Genomic DNA, 16,854 nt, shown 5'->3' on the forward strand with positions numbered 1-16,854 from the left:
TCTACGGGGTAGGACACTTGAGCAAATCCTGCAAAATCAGCTGGTAGAGTAAATGAATCGAAATATTTCATACGCATGTAGTCCCACACCAGGAGGTGCATCCTTCGAGGCCGACTCACAAAGACTAAAAAATAGACACAGTTGCTAAAAGTGAGGAATACTTTGGACAACACAATTAAAATCTCAGTTCGCCCAGTCACCTTGGAATTTATTACTGGAATAATGTCAACAAACATAATCCAGGGGACAGGGGTGTGTAGAGTTTAATCTGCTGCAGGATGAAGAAGGAAAAATGAGAGGAAGAGGAGGTAGCTCTGGCACTTGGCTGGGTCCTGTCAATTGGCTTGGAGTGGGCGGAGCTGCTGGTTTGCAAACTTGCAGGTAGGACGTAACTTTCATCACAGGCATGCCCGATATCGTCAGCTTACTGTGTATTTTATTTCAGAAGTGTCAGTATTGCTGTATATCAGCGAGTTTCCTTTCCGGACGCTCGGAGGCAGCTCATCTGTCGGTAGGACAAATTCAGTTATTCTGCGAAAGTTTGTCATGCCTTCATCCAAAAAGTTTGACTTCTTGGACCCTCTTAGTCACCACCTGTTCTGACAATTCGGCTCACACTGAGTCACTCATTTATGCACGAGTGTGAGTAAAACACGAATAAAATGTAAGTAGGTAAAATGTAAGTAATTGCAAAGTGCTGTGCAAAAGTCTTGAACCACTTCTCAATTGCTTCCGTTTTGTCTCCAATGGGCCAGAATTATTATTTTTTAAGTGCTCTTGAGCAATAGTTCAAGACTTTCTGAAGGTCTTTCAAAGTTTTTCTTTGGACATTGGCTACTTTTTCACTCATTTTCAGTCCAGTCCTTGTACCTGTCCATTTGCAGAGGAATGTTTTTTTTTTTCTTGTAGTTTTTTTGTTAAACCACTTAGCACTGACCTGTGAATCATTCAAGCATAAAAAAGCCACCTAACTTAAGGCGTGCGCCAGTGTTTTGAGGAAACGGGAGAAGTGGAAGACAAAAGAAGCAGAAAGGTATCTGAAAGTCATGTCGTTAAGCAATAGGAAGATATACAGAAGAACTGACACAGGACCTGACAGATGCATATTGTCCTTCAACACATCCATCTACTGTTCCTTGAAGCTTCGTCAGAAATGTTGTCAGTGGAAGAATGGCTGTCAAAAAAAGGCTAAGGTATGATAAATTACAAAAGAAGTGCCATGAAAATCAGTGGCAACAGGTCTTATGGAGTGTTGAATCCAAATGTGGTTCAAATCAGATTGTAGATTGCAGTTTAATCTACAGCCATCTGTAAAACACGGTGGAGGCTGTATCATGTTTGGGGCTTAGTTTCATCCAGTGGGGGACCTTGTCAAAACTGAGAGATCCCCAACATCACAAAACACAGAAAAGTACTAGCAGTAGTCCCACACCAGCTATAGACTGAGCTATAGACTGGAGCGGTGGACTGGTTTACATGGTGGATCATGGTGGATTTTGATCCACCATGCTATATCATCTGTTGTCTGACTGACAACAGTTTCATTTTTCTGATTGGACTGCCAGTGCAGTAAAACCATTTCTGGATAGAAAAACACAAAATGAACCATTATCAGTCATGGATTGGCCTCCCCATAGCCCGGACCTCATCATTATTGAAACAGTGTGGGATAATCTTGACAGAGAACACAATAAAAGGCAGAAACATCCAAAGAATGGCTTTGAATGTCCTCCAAGAAGCCTGGAGAACTATTCCTGAGTACTCAAAGAAATGATAAGAAAGCTTGCCTATTTTTCTTGAAAAATATTTGGAGAACCCTAAAAAGAATTCATTTTGGGACTCCATTCATGTGTGTTGTGATCTGATTTATTTCACTATTATCCCCTACTTTTTTTCTTTGCATTCAGGTGTACAGTTTGTTAAACCCTGGCAAAGTCCAGTCTGCCTGGCTTCCCTCCTTTTGGTCCGAAGACCAATATTAACCATGGTGGGAAAGTGAAATTGAAAGTGTGTTTTCTTGAGAAAACACATACGCTTAAAAACTGCCGATGCCTTTATTTCCACAAGCTCTGGACATCCCCACCCCCCACCCCAGGTCATGTCTGTGAACCTGGTTGTTAAAAGTGTCACATTGTATTGCATGTGGAACTCGCCTTGTCTTTATTTAGCTTGGCTTATTACCACGTCACAAGATCTCAGTCCATATGACTAAGAGCATGCTGTTCTATTGTCAAAGCAATGAAAGGAGCCTCTGTCAGGGGGGACTGGTAATTGGAGAGGGAATTGACCAAATTTGCTTTGATTGTTCTACCAGAAGTCATCAGAGCTCTGTGTGTGTGGGGGGGGGGGAGGAGAGGAGTCTGTGTTGCTGTAATATAGATCTCACCTGCCAGAAAACAGCCTGAAATTCTGACATTGACACTGTTTGATCTCACTTGATATCATAACTGAAACCAACCACTTCAGCTGAAGCAAGTGCTGACTTGTGCTTTTAACTTGAATCGGTCAGCAGATCCTGACATGGATCACTGGATGTGTTGGTTTAAGGAAGACAGTTGTTAGGCTGGGCTTTCCACAGAATCGTGCGATCAGTTCTAGACAATAACAACAGCATGCCGTGCCGAAAAGCCCCCAAAATCGAGTCTGTCATAAATAAACAGGACGACCTAAGTTGAACACAAAATGCAAAAATAAACTGCTCACTGTACAGCACAGCTTAATGACAAGATAAAATTAGCAGTGGTAATGTGATTAACACTGCTGAGGGCAGAAGTGTGTGTTTGCTACACGGAGGGATGGATGGTTTAAAATTGTGTTACGCAATTTCAAAACTGCCTTGTGGCCTGGGTGTCTCTTCCTTCCTTCCCCTCCCTCTCTGCTGACCAAATTAAATGGATAGTGCATCAGCTGGTTTCTGTTCTCACCATTTCTCCTCCGTTGTTTCACCTAAACTGCTGCCGAAGTATGCCCATGGTTTATTATTGTTGCTGTTTTCCTTTTTAAAAAGAATTTTTATTTAAGCTGCAGATCTACTTGTTGCTCTTTTCTTTTTGGTAACGTTCAGCATCTGTGCCCCTTTTTAGGAGCAGTCACGTACATGTGAGGAGGACAGTCTGCTAAGGTTTTGGTGTCCAGGATAAGGATGGGGCAGGGGACGTCTGTTCCAGAAGACGTAGAGCAAGCCGTGGAGGTGCTGTCGACGATCAGCGGTAAGGAGAGCCTCGCGTTATTGGACGCTCCGTCGCACCACATTACTGCTTATCACGTCTCACGTCATCTCATCTGTGGTTCTGTTAAAAGCAAAACATACAAGAGAAAAGCTACATTAACACATCTTTATAGTCTTCTCCAGGTATCCAAGTTAGCTTTTTCAGTCCTTTACATATGATATTTTTTAGAGAAGTCAATCTGTGCTTATTTATATTGTTCACAAATATGCACGTAGTGCTCGAAGCCAGTTGCTTGAGAGGTTAGTCAACGCATTTATGAATTCTAAACAGCAGGTGTTGGAGTTAGTCAGCTGGGGCCAGTTTCACAAAAGCAATTTGCCAGCATCTGCAATTGATGCCACTGTCCTGTCTCACAAATCATTGTCATTCGCAAATTACAGATACCGAGTTCACATGTTCGCACAGGTGAGCATTTCACTGGAGCAGTCAAATTGAGCTAATTATTTATTAATACAAATCGCAGCTTATGTGTGAAGCAAATCTCGTGGTTTATTAAAAAAATAAATGATTTAGGAGCTTCTAGAAAAAGTAGGAGAACTGCAATTCTGCCCAGATATACTATATTTAATGAGTTTACACCCAATCACAGAGCAGACAGTTTGGCAGGATTTGCAGCAGATGAGCAGAAATACTAGAATCTATTGACATAATTTGCTCATATGATATTTTAAGACAAGATAACTGCGAAGAAGACTTTATTTAGTATGCCTAATGCAAGATTTTGTTTTGGTAAAAGGAGCTCTTTTTTTGAATACTCGTGCTCACGATTCACAGTTCAAAGTGATATTCATTTATCATGTACACTGGGTGTTGGTGCAGTGCCTCAGTTCATCTATAGACAAATGAGGTGTGAATGACAACAAAACCAAAAGAACAACAAAAAAATACTATTAGGCTACAAGAATTTGCCACAAAGGAGACATCAGTTTCTGTGCCACCATAGTGTAGTTTATAGTCTCAGCATGGCTCCTCATATGAAGATTGTCTAGCTTTGCTACTGGTTATTAACCCTGAAATGCCAAATGTATCATATTTGATACATAGATTTTGAGACCTCTACATCAGCAGTGTGATGAGATTTATTTATTACTTTTTTAGTCCTAACCGACCTACATGTTTATGTTATATGTTTTAATTTATTTAAGATAAACTGTGAGCACAAATTGCACAGAAATGCTGGATGTAGCACAAATGATTCAAATTCAAACTCATATATGCAGTTAGATTTTATTTTTGATCAGACTATTCAGTAAACACTCTGGTTTCACAAGAAAAATAAATAAATTATATTTTTTTGGCAATTATTTCACCGTTCAGGATTTACAGGGTTAGGTTCTCTGAGTTTACCCAGTTGGACTAAACTACCTGAGCTAGATACACCAATTTATTTTAGTTTACACAATTGTAATATGAGTTGAATATGCAAATTTAAAATAATTACTTCACTACCTTTTTAAATTTTATATTTATTTTAATTAAATATTTTTTTTAATTTATTTAAATTATTTTTTTCAATTTAAATTGTCATCTTCAAATGACTTCCGCTATCGACTTGGTAATGGTCTTTAATACAAGCACTGTACCTCGTGCTAGACATAATGTTGTCTAATGTGTTGAGCCTGCAGCCTTTCTTTGCGTATTTAACTCTGCTTTTGCTTCAGCTTAAAAACTGTGCTCCTCTTATTTAGAAACGTAACGGTTACACAATAAGGACATGAAAGGTTGTAACATTGCTAAATATTACACCAAGTAATTGTCCCAAAGTTTCCAGGAGCACTTAATTTGGACAATGGGCTTTACCAGGAATAAGGCGGGATAATTCAGTTTGTTGTCAGTGTGATTACGTCTGCAGACAGCTTCAGTTGGAGGGAATAGGTTTTTGATCTTTTGGATTGCTACTTGATTCATTAATAAATCTAATTGTGCAGAATGCCACATAATGAAAAGTGCATGACCACCTTTTGCTTGCGCCCTTTGTACTTTTTAAATTGGGAAATGCTTGTGCGATTGTGTGATGATGATTTAAGTGAAATAAAGCTAATGCGATACTCTAAAGGCGGTGGAGATCTTTGCAGATGGCACCAGTGTAATTTTAGTTTCCTTCCCTATCACCGGTACCCACTAGTGCCACAGTCAGAAGCTCCCATTGTCTGAGCTGCATGCTTATTAGAGCTTTTTGACTCCTCACGATCTATAAATGAATAATAATAATTTTAAAAAAGCATGTGAGGAATTTGGTTAAGAAAATGAAACTATATGAGAGTTAAGTCCTTGTGTTGGATAGAAGTGGTGAAAAACACTGGGGTATGCTCATAAACCGCTTGCTACTACTTAAAGTAAATAAATAGTTTGAGTTTACTTTTATCTCCAAACGGCAGGCCCAGAGTCAGTCTCAGCCTGTGATATATGACACCCGTGCACGTATTGCCGAGCCAGTTGCAATTAGCTGGAGTGGGATTTATGTTTTAGCCCACCCTCCGCCCCTCTTTTCCTGCGATAAACGCAGCCCAGACATGAAGTGAGATAAATAATCACACACTCTGCAGTCTAATCGAGGAGAGGAAGAGGAAGGCAGCTTAAAAGAGGCCTCACGAAAAAAAAGAAAAGAAAGAAAGCTCAAAGAGATGGTATGAACTCCACTCTAAAGGAAAGATGTCTCTTTTTGAGATGGTTCAGGAGAGCCAAGAGGTGTTCAATAAACTGCTCCACAGTCTGTCTGTATCCATCAGCGTGTTGACCCGACAAACACACCACAGTCTGAGCCATCAGCCGACCTGGAGGAGAGGTTAGTGTTAGAGTGTGTGTACTGATTTAAAGTGTGTATTTGATTCTCCTTTTATTAATTAGAGTTTTTTCAGTCTCAAGCTAACTGGACGTGCTGTGTATGTATGATGTTCAGTGGTTCAGTCTCTGCTACTTACACCAGTGTGACAGGATGATAGGACAGGATTTCCTACCGCTAACGGGGAGATTCCCTCTTCTGTTTTTCCCTCCTTCTTATTCAAGCATAATAAAAGAACCTGCCTGTTTAGTTTCCTGCTGAGGTCACAGTTGTCTGAGGGACTCGAAATTTGACCAAATGAGCTACAGAGGGAAACAAACATGACATGCTTTACAAATGATGCATGGTGTAGCTCGGTCCATAACTTTTTCCGTGCTGTTTACAATAAGTCAGGGTTATTGGGAACCTGGTTTACATTAATTTAAATATCAATTTAACCCAGAAAAAACAAATTTTGGTTTTGCTTTAGTTAGAGGCTAAAAGATAAATGACTTGACACCAGGTTTCTAAATAAATACATCAGATTTCATTGCCAGAGGTTTCTTCTTGTTAAAAGGGAGTTTTTCCTTTCTACTTGCTTACAAGGGGTCGACTGATTGTTGGGGTTTCTTTCTATTTTTGTAGGGTCTTTATAGTCTAAAGCTTATTGAGGTAACTGTAGCTATGATTTGGTGCTGTTTAAGTAAAATTTAATCAATACTACAGAAAATATATGAATATCTGACTGGAAAGTTCTCAGTTAACATATGTAGTTGAGATTGTAAATTTGTTCTGCAGATATAATTCTTGATAAATTGCTAAAATCTCTTCTTTTTTTTTCTCATGACCCGTGACACTGTGACTTTATCTCTGCTGGGTTTGCATTCAGCATTTGTTGTATATTTTCTCAGTGCATTACACCAAAATAACTTTTTCTTTTTTAAAAACCATCACTATCTCAGTCAGAGTAAAACAGTAAACCAAAGCGCTAATCACTTAGTTTTCTTTTAACCTTGGCGGACCAGCTGCCACTTTAATGTGTGCTCTTGAACGCAACGCTCTTTGGTGTTTTGACCTTGGTAACTGATTAGCTGATAAGGCTGTGAGTCGCTAATCGACCTTAGGTCGTAACACACCGACGGTAGAAATGTGTGTAGTTTAAAAGGAGAAGCCAAAGTCAAGGGAACAGAGTAGAGCTGCTACATTCATCATGGCTACTAGTCTTTGCTGTGGCCGCCAAACAGTGGAAAGAAAACGGAATCATAAGTCCACACAGACAGGTGAGTGCTGCCTGAGTGGAAAAATTAGCTTCTTTAAAGTTTGGAACATTTTCTTGGGTCATAATTTGGTTAAGAGGTCACTTCAGGGTCAGAGTTAAGGAAAAACCAGATCAGAAACAGTAATGTTTCTCAGAGAATTAGTTTTGTTGTCTTGCAGATTAATTTAGAGGTTTATCTTTTAACCCCTTCACTCTTCATGTGTTATGAAGATGTGTGACTTGGAAATGCTGTGGATCCGTTTCTGCTGTAGGGATACTGGGAGTTCGTCTCTGCCTCAGACTTTATAGTGCAGGCTAAAGTAGCATATTCTTCGATAATAATCCATGTGGTAAAATCCAAGCTGAACAATGCTGACAACATAAAAATTAGTGTTTGTGAAGTTGTGATAATGCAGTTTTTAAAACAAAGGTCGGCAGCCTTAACATGAAATTTCCCCTTGTGGGACTAATAAAGGTATATCAATCAATCAATCAATCAATCAATCAATCAATCAAATGACGCACTTCAGTGAATCAAGTCGCATCTGTGCTGAAGGAGCCAGGCTGACCAATCAAGCTCCGGCTGGACTGTGACGGTGACTTCTATTTAAATTTTGGTTAGCATTCATGAGGTTGTGTTTTTTTCTCTTAGTTTTTAGTCTCAGTTTTATCCCAAAGAGTGTGACTCTGTAGATTTACGTCATGTTGACTTTTTCTAACACTGAACGGTGAGAGCAAATTGTCAGAATAGTTTTTTATTCAGATATTCAATCATGAATGTTTCAACCTTGATTCTTTTGTTTTTCAGCCGTCCTGTTGTAAATTTGCTGCTGTGCTTGGGATCGTTGTCCTGTTGTATCATCCAGTTAGAGCCAGACTTTAGCTGTTGGATAGATGGCCCCTAAAATATTTTGGTATACAGAGGAGTGCTTCTCGACTCAGTGACTGCAAAACAAGCCCATATCATAACCCGCCACCGTGCTTGACAGCTGGTATGATGTGTTTGTGCTAAAATGCCATTTGGTTTTCACCAACATGACGCTGTGCATTACGGTGAAACATTTCTACTTTCATCAGTCCAAAGGACATTGTTCCAGAAGTCTTGTGGTTTGTTCAGATGTAACTTTGCAAACCTAAAATGTGCTGCCACATTTTAGAAAGAAGATATTTTCTCCTGGAAATTCTTCCAAGCAAGCCATACTTCTGTCTTATTTTTTTATTTTTGCCACCATGACCTTTAACATTCAAGATATTGAGTGACGCCTGTGAAGTCTGGGATATAGCTCTTGGGGTTTTTTTGCAGTTTTTCTGAGCATTGCACGTTCTGGCCTTTGGGGTGAATTTGCCGGGACATCCACTCCTGGGAAGACTCACCCACTTTTTTCCACTTGTGATTAATCTTTCTAGCTGCAGACTTCACATTGTTTGGAAATGGCGTTTTAACTCTATCCAGACTGATGGGCAGCAACAGTTGCATCTTTAAGATTATTGCTGTTGTCTTTCCTCCTTAGTGTTGTGTTAACACACACCTGAAAGCTTCAGACCAGCAAATGTCCAAGGCTTGCTTTTGTATTTGTCCAGCTGCCCTTGGCTAATACTTGCCCTCTATTCCTATGAAAGCAGTAAATGTGTACTTAAGTTTTCACACAGTGCTTCTGCATTTCAACACCGTGTAATATGTCATGCTGTTTTTCATCTGAGGTTGTATTTACCTAATTTTAAGACCTGTTAAGGATCTGATTGTTTTTTTATTATATCCAAATAAGCAAACCATAGAAATTAAAGAGGGTGCGCTTTCTTTTTACCATGTCTGTTTGTACAGAGACTTTCTCAGTAGAAGGGAGGGGCCGAAGAAACGAGACTAGCGTAATCACTCAAGAAATGTTGACCGGTGTGCATATGAAAGAAATAGGGAGGGTCTAGAAATACAGTAGAGCAGGATTAGGGAAGTGATATTCTGCTCCGTACCTGTGGAGATGAAGACGTTAAGTGAGGAAGAGGAGAATGGACAGAGAGTCAGGATGAAAGAATGCGCAGGAGAGAGGTTTGTCTGTATTTCGCTGGAGGAGATGGAGAGCTACTACAGATACAGCCGCTGCTGTCAACGGCTGCACAGTGAGTTTCGCAGAGGTGTTTCTGTAAGATTTAAGGTGTTCTGCTTCATGTCACTGAGCTAATGTAAGACAGGAACCTGAAGTTGTAATGTCACAGATGACACCTTTGAGCTACAATTGGATTTTTCGTGTCTTTGCAATTCTGCGGACTTATAAATAATGCTGTATTAATCTGTTAAAGTCTATTTTGGACATCAGAAATTCACTTACTGCAGCACACAGGTATAGGCCATTGTTTGTGCAGTGCAGGTAAACTGCAAGAAATGTAAAATAAGAAGCAACAGAAATGTGCCCCTTTTTGCCTCTAAATGCTAAATCGTCTCTTATGGAATAAGTTCCTACTATTTTTAATGCCTTACGTTAGCATTAAATAGCCTAACCATCCATCAGGGTTTAGAATGGCTTTTGTAAAGGTTTCAAGGATTTCTTATAATATTCACAAGAGCACGATGTTTAGTTTCTGCAGCGCTCTCAGGGTGCTCTGGAGAAAATCGGAACACATGACAAAATGAAACTAACCTTGCGCTCACAAAGTTAGTGGGTTAATTATAGATTGACTTGGCTAAATCTTGGCTTCCCCCTCTTCACAATTTATTTTATAAAAATAATAATGATAGAAGATTTTCTCTGCAGTCTTGATGGCCAAGCTTATAATTCACCCATAGCTGACGAGTTCATCTTTATTCATTCGTCATACTTATAATCTGAAGATTGGTTTTATGGAAACTGTGTGAAGAAGGGGAATGAAGATGCACAAGAAAGCATGGCAACACTGTCAAATGGCTCTTGTGACTTCTTGTTAGAGGAAGTACATGTGGCAGAAAGCATTACAGTATCTGCTAGATCCTTATTTACACAAGGTGGTTCAGTAAGTTGGCATTAGTACCCGAAAGTGTACGAGGTTAACAGAGAAAGGAGAGGTGTGTCTGTGTGTGTGTCTCCATCCAGCATGTATGCATGTGGGAAGCGTGCAGCTTTTTATATTTGTTTTTTGTGTGTGTCTGTGTGTGTTTTAGATCTTTGCCTTTCAGTGATATTTCAAGTCTATTTTGGGCCATTTTGATATGTGTATTTTTAGTACAAGCTATTCTCGAAATACTGTATCACAAAGCTGGTGCTGTGTTTTGTTTTTTTCCTTCTTGATCCTGTTTTCCACATTATTGTAGCTTTATCAAGTCATATTTCTATCCCCTGTCAAGATGGAGTCTTGGGGCCATTCATCCAATGTCAGGATTGCTAAAGTTCTCTAAGATACAAAATCACAGCAGATATTCAAAGGTAGTAAGTGCTTGAAACACATTTGCCAAAATTGATAATCAGCTGTTTTCCTTATTACTTTATGTGGGAATTTCTTGAATCATTTCTTGTAATTTCTTGAATCCTCATGACAGAGATCAGTCTTCCCCTTAAGTACCAAGTCTTCCTCTTTCATGGGTAGTCTCATGCAGCCCATTTCCCATTTTCTCCCCCCAATAACTGATAAACAACTGAGATCATCTGTCATCATTGGGCGTTGTTTTTGTTTCGATTCATACTCATTTTCAAGTTCTCATTTGTAATAACATTCCTTACATTTTTCCAAAGCTTTTAAAGGGACTCCAGGTGGCCATATTTCTGGACTACGAATAATCCAAAATTTAAAAAAATACAGTAAATATGATTGGCCAGAAGCTGATTTTGTAGTTTGAAAATCACAAATAAAATCTCATTTATCCATTCAGTTCAGTTCAGTTTAATCCAGTTTTATTTATGTAGTATTAAATCACAGCAGTAGTCACTTCACTTTATATTGTAAAATAAAGAACCCACAATAATAGAGACAGACCCCAACAATCAGACGACCTCTTATGAGCAAGCACTTGGCGACAGTGGGAGGGAAAAACTCCCTTTTAACAGGAAGAAACTTCCAGCAGAAGAGGGGAGGCCATGTGCCGCGACCGGTTGGGGGCAAGGGGAGAGAGACAGGACAAAAGACACTGTAGAAGTGAGCCAGAGATTAATAATAACAGTGAAAAAAAGTGAGTAAAGAAGAAACACTCTGTGCGTCATGGGAAGCCCCTAACAGCCTAGGCCTGTAGCAGAGTAACTAAGGGAGGGTTCAGGTTCACCTGATCCAGCCCTAACCATAAGCTTTGTCAAGTTTTAAACCTAATCTTAAAAGTAGAGAGGGTGTCTGTCTCTTGAAACTGGAAGCTGTTTCCACAGAAGAGGGGCCTGAAAGCTGAAGGCTTTGCCTCCCATTCTACTTTTAAATACTCTAGGAACAACAAGTAACCCTGCAGTGCAAGAGCGAAGAGCACTAATGGGGTGATGTGGTACTATGAGCTCTTTAAGATAAGATGGAGCCTGATAATTCAAGACCATGTATGTAAGGAGAAGGATTTTTAATTAGATTATTGATTTACCAGGAAGCCAATGAAAATAATTTAATATGAGAGAAATGTAATCCCTGTCAGTGTATTGAACCAAACAGTCCAGTTGGAAAATGTAAAAACTTCCTGTTATGCGGTAATGCTGAGTTATAATGTGAACAATGTGAGTCTTCAATTATCGAAGTCTTCAAAGCAGTAAAAGATGGCAGCAGTTTAAATGCGGTCTGTTTGATCAGCTGTAATGTTTTATTGATGTCTGAGTAAAATATTTTAAACTTGTTAGGTAGAGAATATAGTTGGCTTGCTTCACTCAGTCACTGGTTGTGATGCTGCTCTGCAGACAGCTCAGAGATTATGATAAACGATGCATCTGGAGCTCTGAAACAGTGGGATGATACCATGTTTATGTCCTCTGTGATAGGCTGACTGATATATCAGTTGGATGCCATAAAATACAATCATATGAATAACTAATTGATTAAATGAACCTGGCAGCAATACGGCACATCACGTTTGACATAAATGATCTAATATATATAAACAGTGTAATGAGATAAGATAAGCCCCTCTTGATTGAAAGAGTGGAAATCCAGGTGCTGCAGCAACTGGCCCACTTAGGCGGTGATTTCTGCAGCATGAAAGAATTCCAGGGTGATGCTGAACTTAACAGGAAACAAAAGGTAGCTTTAGCTTGCTGATGTTATTACTTTGTTCATAAACAAAGAAAAAAAATGTTGTGATGACTTTTAGGGGGATTTTAAATCTGAGTAACATTTTCAAATTGCTTCATCTAGAACTGCTCGAGTGATATTGAAATTTGCTTGAAAACGTGATGGTATGGCCTGCACTGCCATAGAAAGGCCTTAGAAAGAATAGCTTCAGAGATGGGGGCTGAACTGTAACACAGATTGCCAATTATGGGGTGTACTCGGGGCCAGGTAACTACATAAATTAGATGAATAGCCTTGAAAATATTAAGAATAAGAATAAGAATAACTTTATTTATCCCGAGGGAAATTCTTTTGTCATGTACATGCTCAAAGCAGCAGGAGAGACAGAGGAACAGATGAATAAGATATAAGATATCTTATTCATCTGTTCCTATTAGAGCTTGAAAATGGAGGGAAAAGTGTATTTTCATTGTGATATTCAAACAATGGCATCCTCTAACAACTTCAGTTTGACTTTTCTAGAACGATTTAGCTTCTGATACAGCCCAAATTTGCACTGGTGTTCATTTGACATGGAATGACCCTGTAGTGAATTAGTTTTGCCTTAAATATTTAGATCAGGTCAGCCTTTATCAATGATATGCACAGCTGTTTTTATCAAAGTTCCTTAAATCTCTTGAGATGTCGCTGATGAATACTGATCATCACAGAACTCACAGGTCAAACTAAGGGCTTGATATGCGTGCATTTTTTTTTCCTGTAGAGAAATGCACGCATAGCGCGGTGATAATTTTTGCTTTGTGCAGGGATAAGTGATGACATTTATCACCATCTACAGATAAAAGTGACACGTTCCTTTTAGCCTTCAGCCTTTAACCGAGCCACACGGCCTGCTTTCTGTCAAGTTTCGGTTGATGTTGAGTAAATACTGTCCACCATATGGAGAAGAGGCGACAGAAAACAGCGATGTGGAAAGTGAAGGAAGGAAGAGGAGTCCAGTGGACATGTGAATGTCTTTGTTTTTCAAACTGAATTTGTTAGCTTTGTTTTCTGTGCTTTCACACTGCAGACATTTGTATTTCAGAGATTGATAAATACTGGGCTGTTTATTTAAGAAGCAAACTATAGAGATGTTCACACCTTTTTATTTCCTTACTCTGCCTCCGCTGCTTTTTTGGGCCTATGAGTCATTTCACAATTGCCGTCTTCCTGTTTATGCTGTAGCCGGCCTATAGTGTTTGATCTCAAAGCGGAAGGATTCAATACTGTTCTCTTTGTAGGCACGGATGCTGGGGAGGAAAGTCTCAAAAAAATAATCAAGCTGTAAGTTATTCTAGCTGTAGTCTGCACTGCTTCCCTAATGCACACATATACAGGTACAACTATTCTTCCTCTACAACCGTATGCACACACTGATGTCTGCTCTGCATCCCATGTGCACAGATGCACATTTCCACAATTCAAAGTCGACCCATTTTCTGCTTTATGGCCGCCATATTTTGCAGGCTGTTTTTCTTTCTAAGCCATAACTTCAAAGAGGAAGTCCTGGAAATAACCTGATTTAAATTTGATTTGGCTGCTGCTTCTTTATGATGATATGACATTTTCAAAAAGAGAAGCATGTGATGAAATTCATCATGTGCTGATTTCAGAAGTTGGGAGTGTTTAGTCGGGCGACTGAGGTTATCAGCGGTTTTGGCAAGTTAACAAATTACATTACCGGGATCAAATACACAAAGACCAGCATTTTCAATAAAATGAGCTTATTAGACGTCTAATATAATCATATTTTATTTATATAGATATTGATTAATAGATTGATAGAGCTGTGCATAGAAGCACACCTTCTAGCACAGAACAGAGGTGATACATATATGCAGCACTCACAGTCTGAACTCTCTTAGCCAGCTTTCCTGTAATTTCTTTAAGTAGTCTTCAGGAATAGTTCTGCAGGCTTCTTGAAGGACATTCAAAGCTCTTCTGTGGATGTTTCTGCCTTTTGTTCTGTTCTCTGTCAATAGGATCCCACACGGCTTCAATAATGATGAGGTCTGGACTCTGGGGAGGCCAATCCATGACTGATAATGCTTCACTGTGTGTTTTTCTATCCAGGTTTGCTTTTACTGCATTAGGATCACTGTCATGCTGGAAGATGTATCCCCAAACCATGACACAGCCTCCATCGGTTTTTACAAATGGTTGCAGGCACCCACTGTTGTGCCTCTCTGCTAACGACCTCCATGCATATTGTTAAAGATGTGAACCAGAAATTTATCATTTAGATTCAGAGCTCCATAAGACCTGTTGTCACTGATTAGCTTTTATGCTTGAATGATTCATTAGTGTCATAAGAAACAAAAAGCATTCCTCTGAAAATGGTTAGATTCAGGGACTGTGTGTGTGTGTGTGTGTGTGTGTGTGTGTGTGTGTGTGTGTGTGTGTGTTGCCTAGCAAAGTTATAATCAGAGTAAAAACAGAGTGAGTGTTTGAGGCGTTACAGGAGCCACCAGTCACATCTCACAGTGAAAAAAACTGAAATGAAAAGTAATCAATATACATAAAGGAAGTCTGAAGGCAGCTCACAGTGCTGGTGATAACTTTGCTGCGGACTTCTCATATAAAATGTAAATGTTTAGGGGTGGGGGTGTAAACTGATGATGAGTGGGTGAAACTGCATGCATGATAAAGTGGTAGAGACAGGAAGTGAGCTATTAAAAATCATCTGCCTTTTCCTGTGCAACAGCCAACGTGCTCTATCTTCTAAATCTGACATGATGTAAATGCACACGTACGCCCACAGGGCTCCATCCTGACACAGCTTCCTTCATGTATGCCAGCTCTTGAAGGACCTTCGGCCATTATTACATGAACATGTTTTAAAAAGGCTCCAGCCTTTCATTTATTGATAATCTGATTTCAGACGAGACTGAGATTCGTGTTTAATTTAATATTATTGTCAACCTTACACAACCATCATTTATGTCTATTTCTTTGGAACTTTCACCACTCTCTCTATGATTTCTACCTGCTGAAATATTTTAATATTTGGCCTAAAAAACTTGTATTATTATATGTCTGGCCTGGTGTAGTAGTTGCGTGCGCCAGGAAAGTGATAGCATGGCGTCCCCATTCCATTCATATGACGTTATGACACTTTTTATGTAACATAAAGATCTTTTTACTGGTATAATCACCAACAATCTGATGTGGCACAGCCCTAGTGTGGACTTTAGCCTTTGTAACTTTGCCACCTTTTATGTGCAGAGAAGACTTTATAATAGTCTAAAGCAGGAATGTTGAACTCCTTCTACGTCACAGGCCACATGCAGCCCACTTTGATCTTAAGTGGTCGGGCTCCTCTTTCTGTCAGTGTAAAGAAGTTTAACTACATATTTAAAATACCTGGCATACCCTAATGTGAGAAATATAATTAGTTTCAGCAGAAGGTCTCGGTCTTTCTATGTGATGGCAACAGCATGAATACATAAGTTAGTAAAATGAAAGAAAACTTTCTCCTGTCATTAGAAAACTGTACTGTTAATTCACAAAAGTTGTCCTTCTGTTTATTTTAATTTTGGGCCAATTACCAAAAAAACACAACTTTTCTGCCATTCAATGTATTACTTAATTACTTTAGTGTGGGATGAACGACTATTGTGGACGTCTTTACCAGTAGGAAAAGCTCTAAAAAGTGCAAGATCTATGCCCTCTGGAGAACTTCAAGACATGTTGAGGAGGTAATTTAGCCATTTGAATCAGCTGTGTTGGATCAAGGACACGTCTAAAGCCTGCAGGACACCGGCCCTTGAGGCCTGGAGTTCGACACCTGTGCTCTAAAGGAAATGAGATAAATGTACAGTCACTTTCCGGCAGAGCAGCACGTATTTCACTTTGAAAGAAGATAATGTTTTAAGGATGCTTAGGAGCATGTTTGTGTTCAGTTAATGAGTGTTTTTATCAGAAATTTGAACTGATTAAATTTTTTTTCTCAGATTTTTTTTTTATATAAAAATAAAGAGTAAAGTAGCAGTAGTAGTAAAATAAGCCCTTAAAGGGCTGCTAAAGCACGTTGAAACCCACTAAATCTGAGACTGTTCAGCGGACGACCTTTTTGAAAACTGTACATGCTTGCCATCGTCTGGTTGTGCTGTTGTGTTTGCCTCAGCAAGGCTGCCTTTACATGAATTAAACTCCTCAGAGCCAAATTTTCAGTTTGTGTGTAAGAGTGAAGCAGGGGGTCCCCCTGCTGACCCCAGTGGCGTTATGTGTGTCTTTTGTGCCAGTACGATGGTGCGAGAGAAGCGGAAGAAAACAGAGGCTTCCATTTCAAAGCGTATTTGTTTTATTTGCTTACATTTGAGTACATACTCTGCTCTTGTTTTAAAGGAACCAGGTGCCAAAATCTCAAATTACATTCAAGCTAATTTATGTCTGTTTGGTTACAAGAA

The 16,854-nt window shown here is 39.3% G+C and overlaps 1 protein-coding gene across 6 annotated transcripts in view; it reads left to right on the plus strand.

The window, feature by feature from the left end:
- Positions 1-268: 268 nt before the first annotated feature.
- Positions 269-16,854, plus strand: part of mcf2la (mcf.2 cell line derived transforming sequence-like a) — a 56,744-nt gene continuing 40,158 nt past the window's right edge. For 2 of the 6 annotated variants that reach the window (XM_039607094.1, XM_039607100.1), the window contains exon 1: positions 5,807-6,015. In XM_039607094.1, coding sequence (XP_039463028.1) covers positions 5,883-6,015 — 133 coding nt within the window. In that variant the 5' untranslated portion in view covers positions 5,807-5,882. The other 4 variants (XM_039607098.1, XM_039607097.1, XM_039607099.1 and 1 more) reach the window with 4 other exon arrangements.

The sequence above is a fragment of the Oreochromis aureus genome, linkage group 23, assembly GCF_013358895.1.
Source record: "Oreochromis aureus strain Israel breed Guangdong linkage group 23, ZZ_aureus, whole genome shotgun sequence".
Taxonomy (NCBI): domain Eukaryota; kingdom Metazoa; phylum Chordata; class Actinopteri; order Cichliformes; family Cichlidae; genus Oreochromis; species Oreochromis aureus.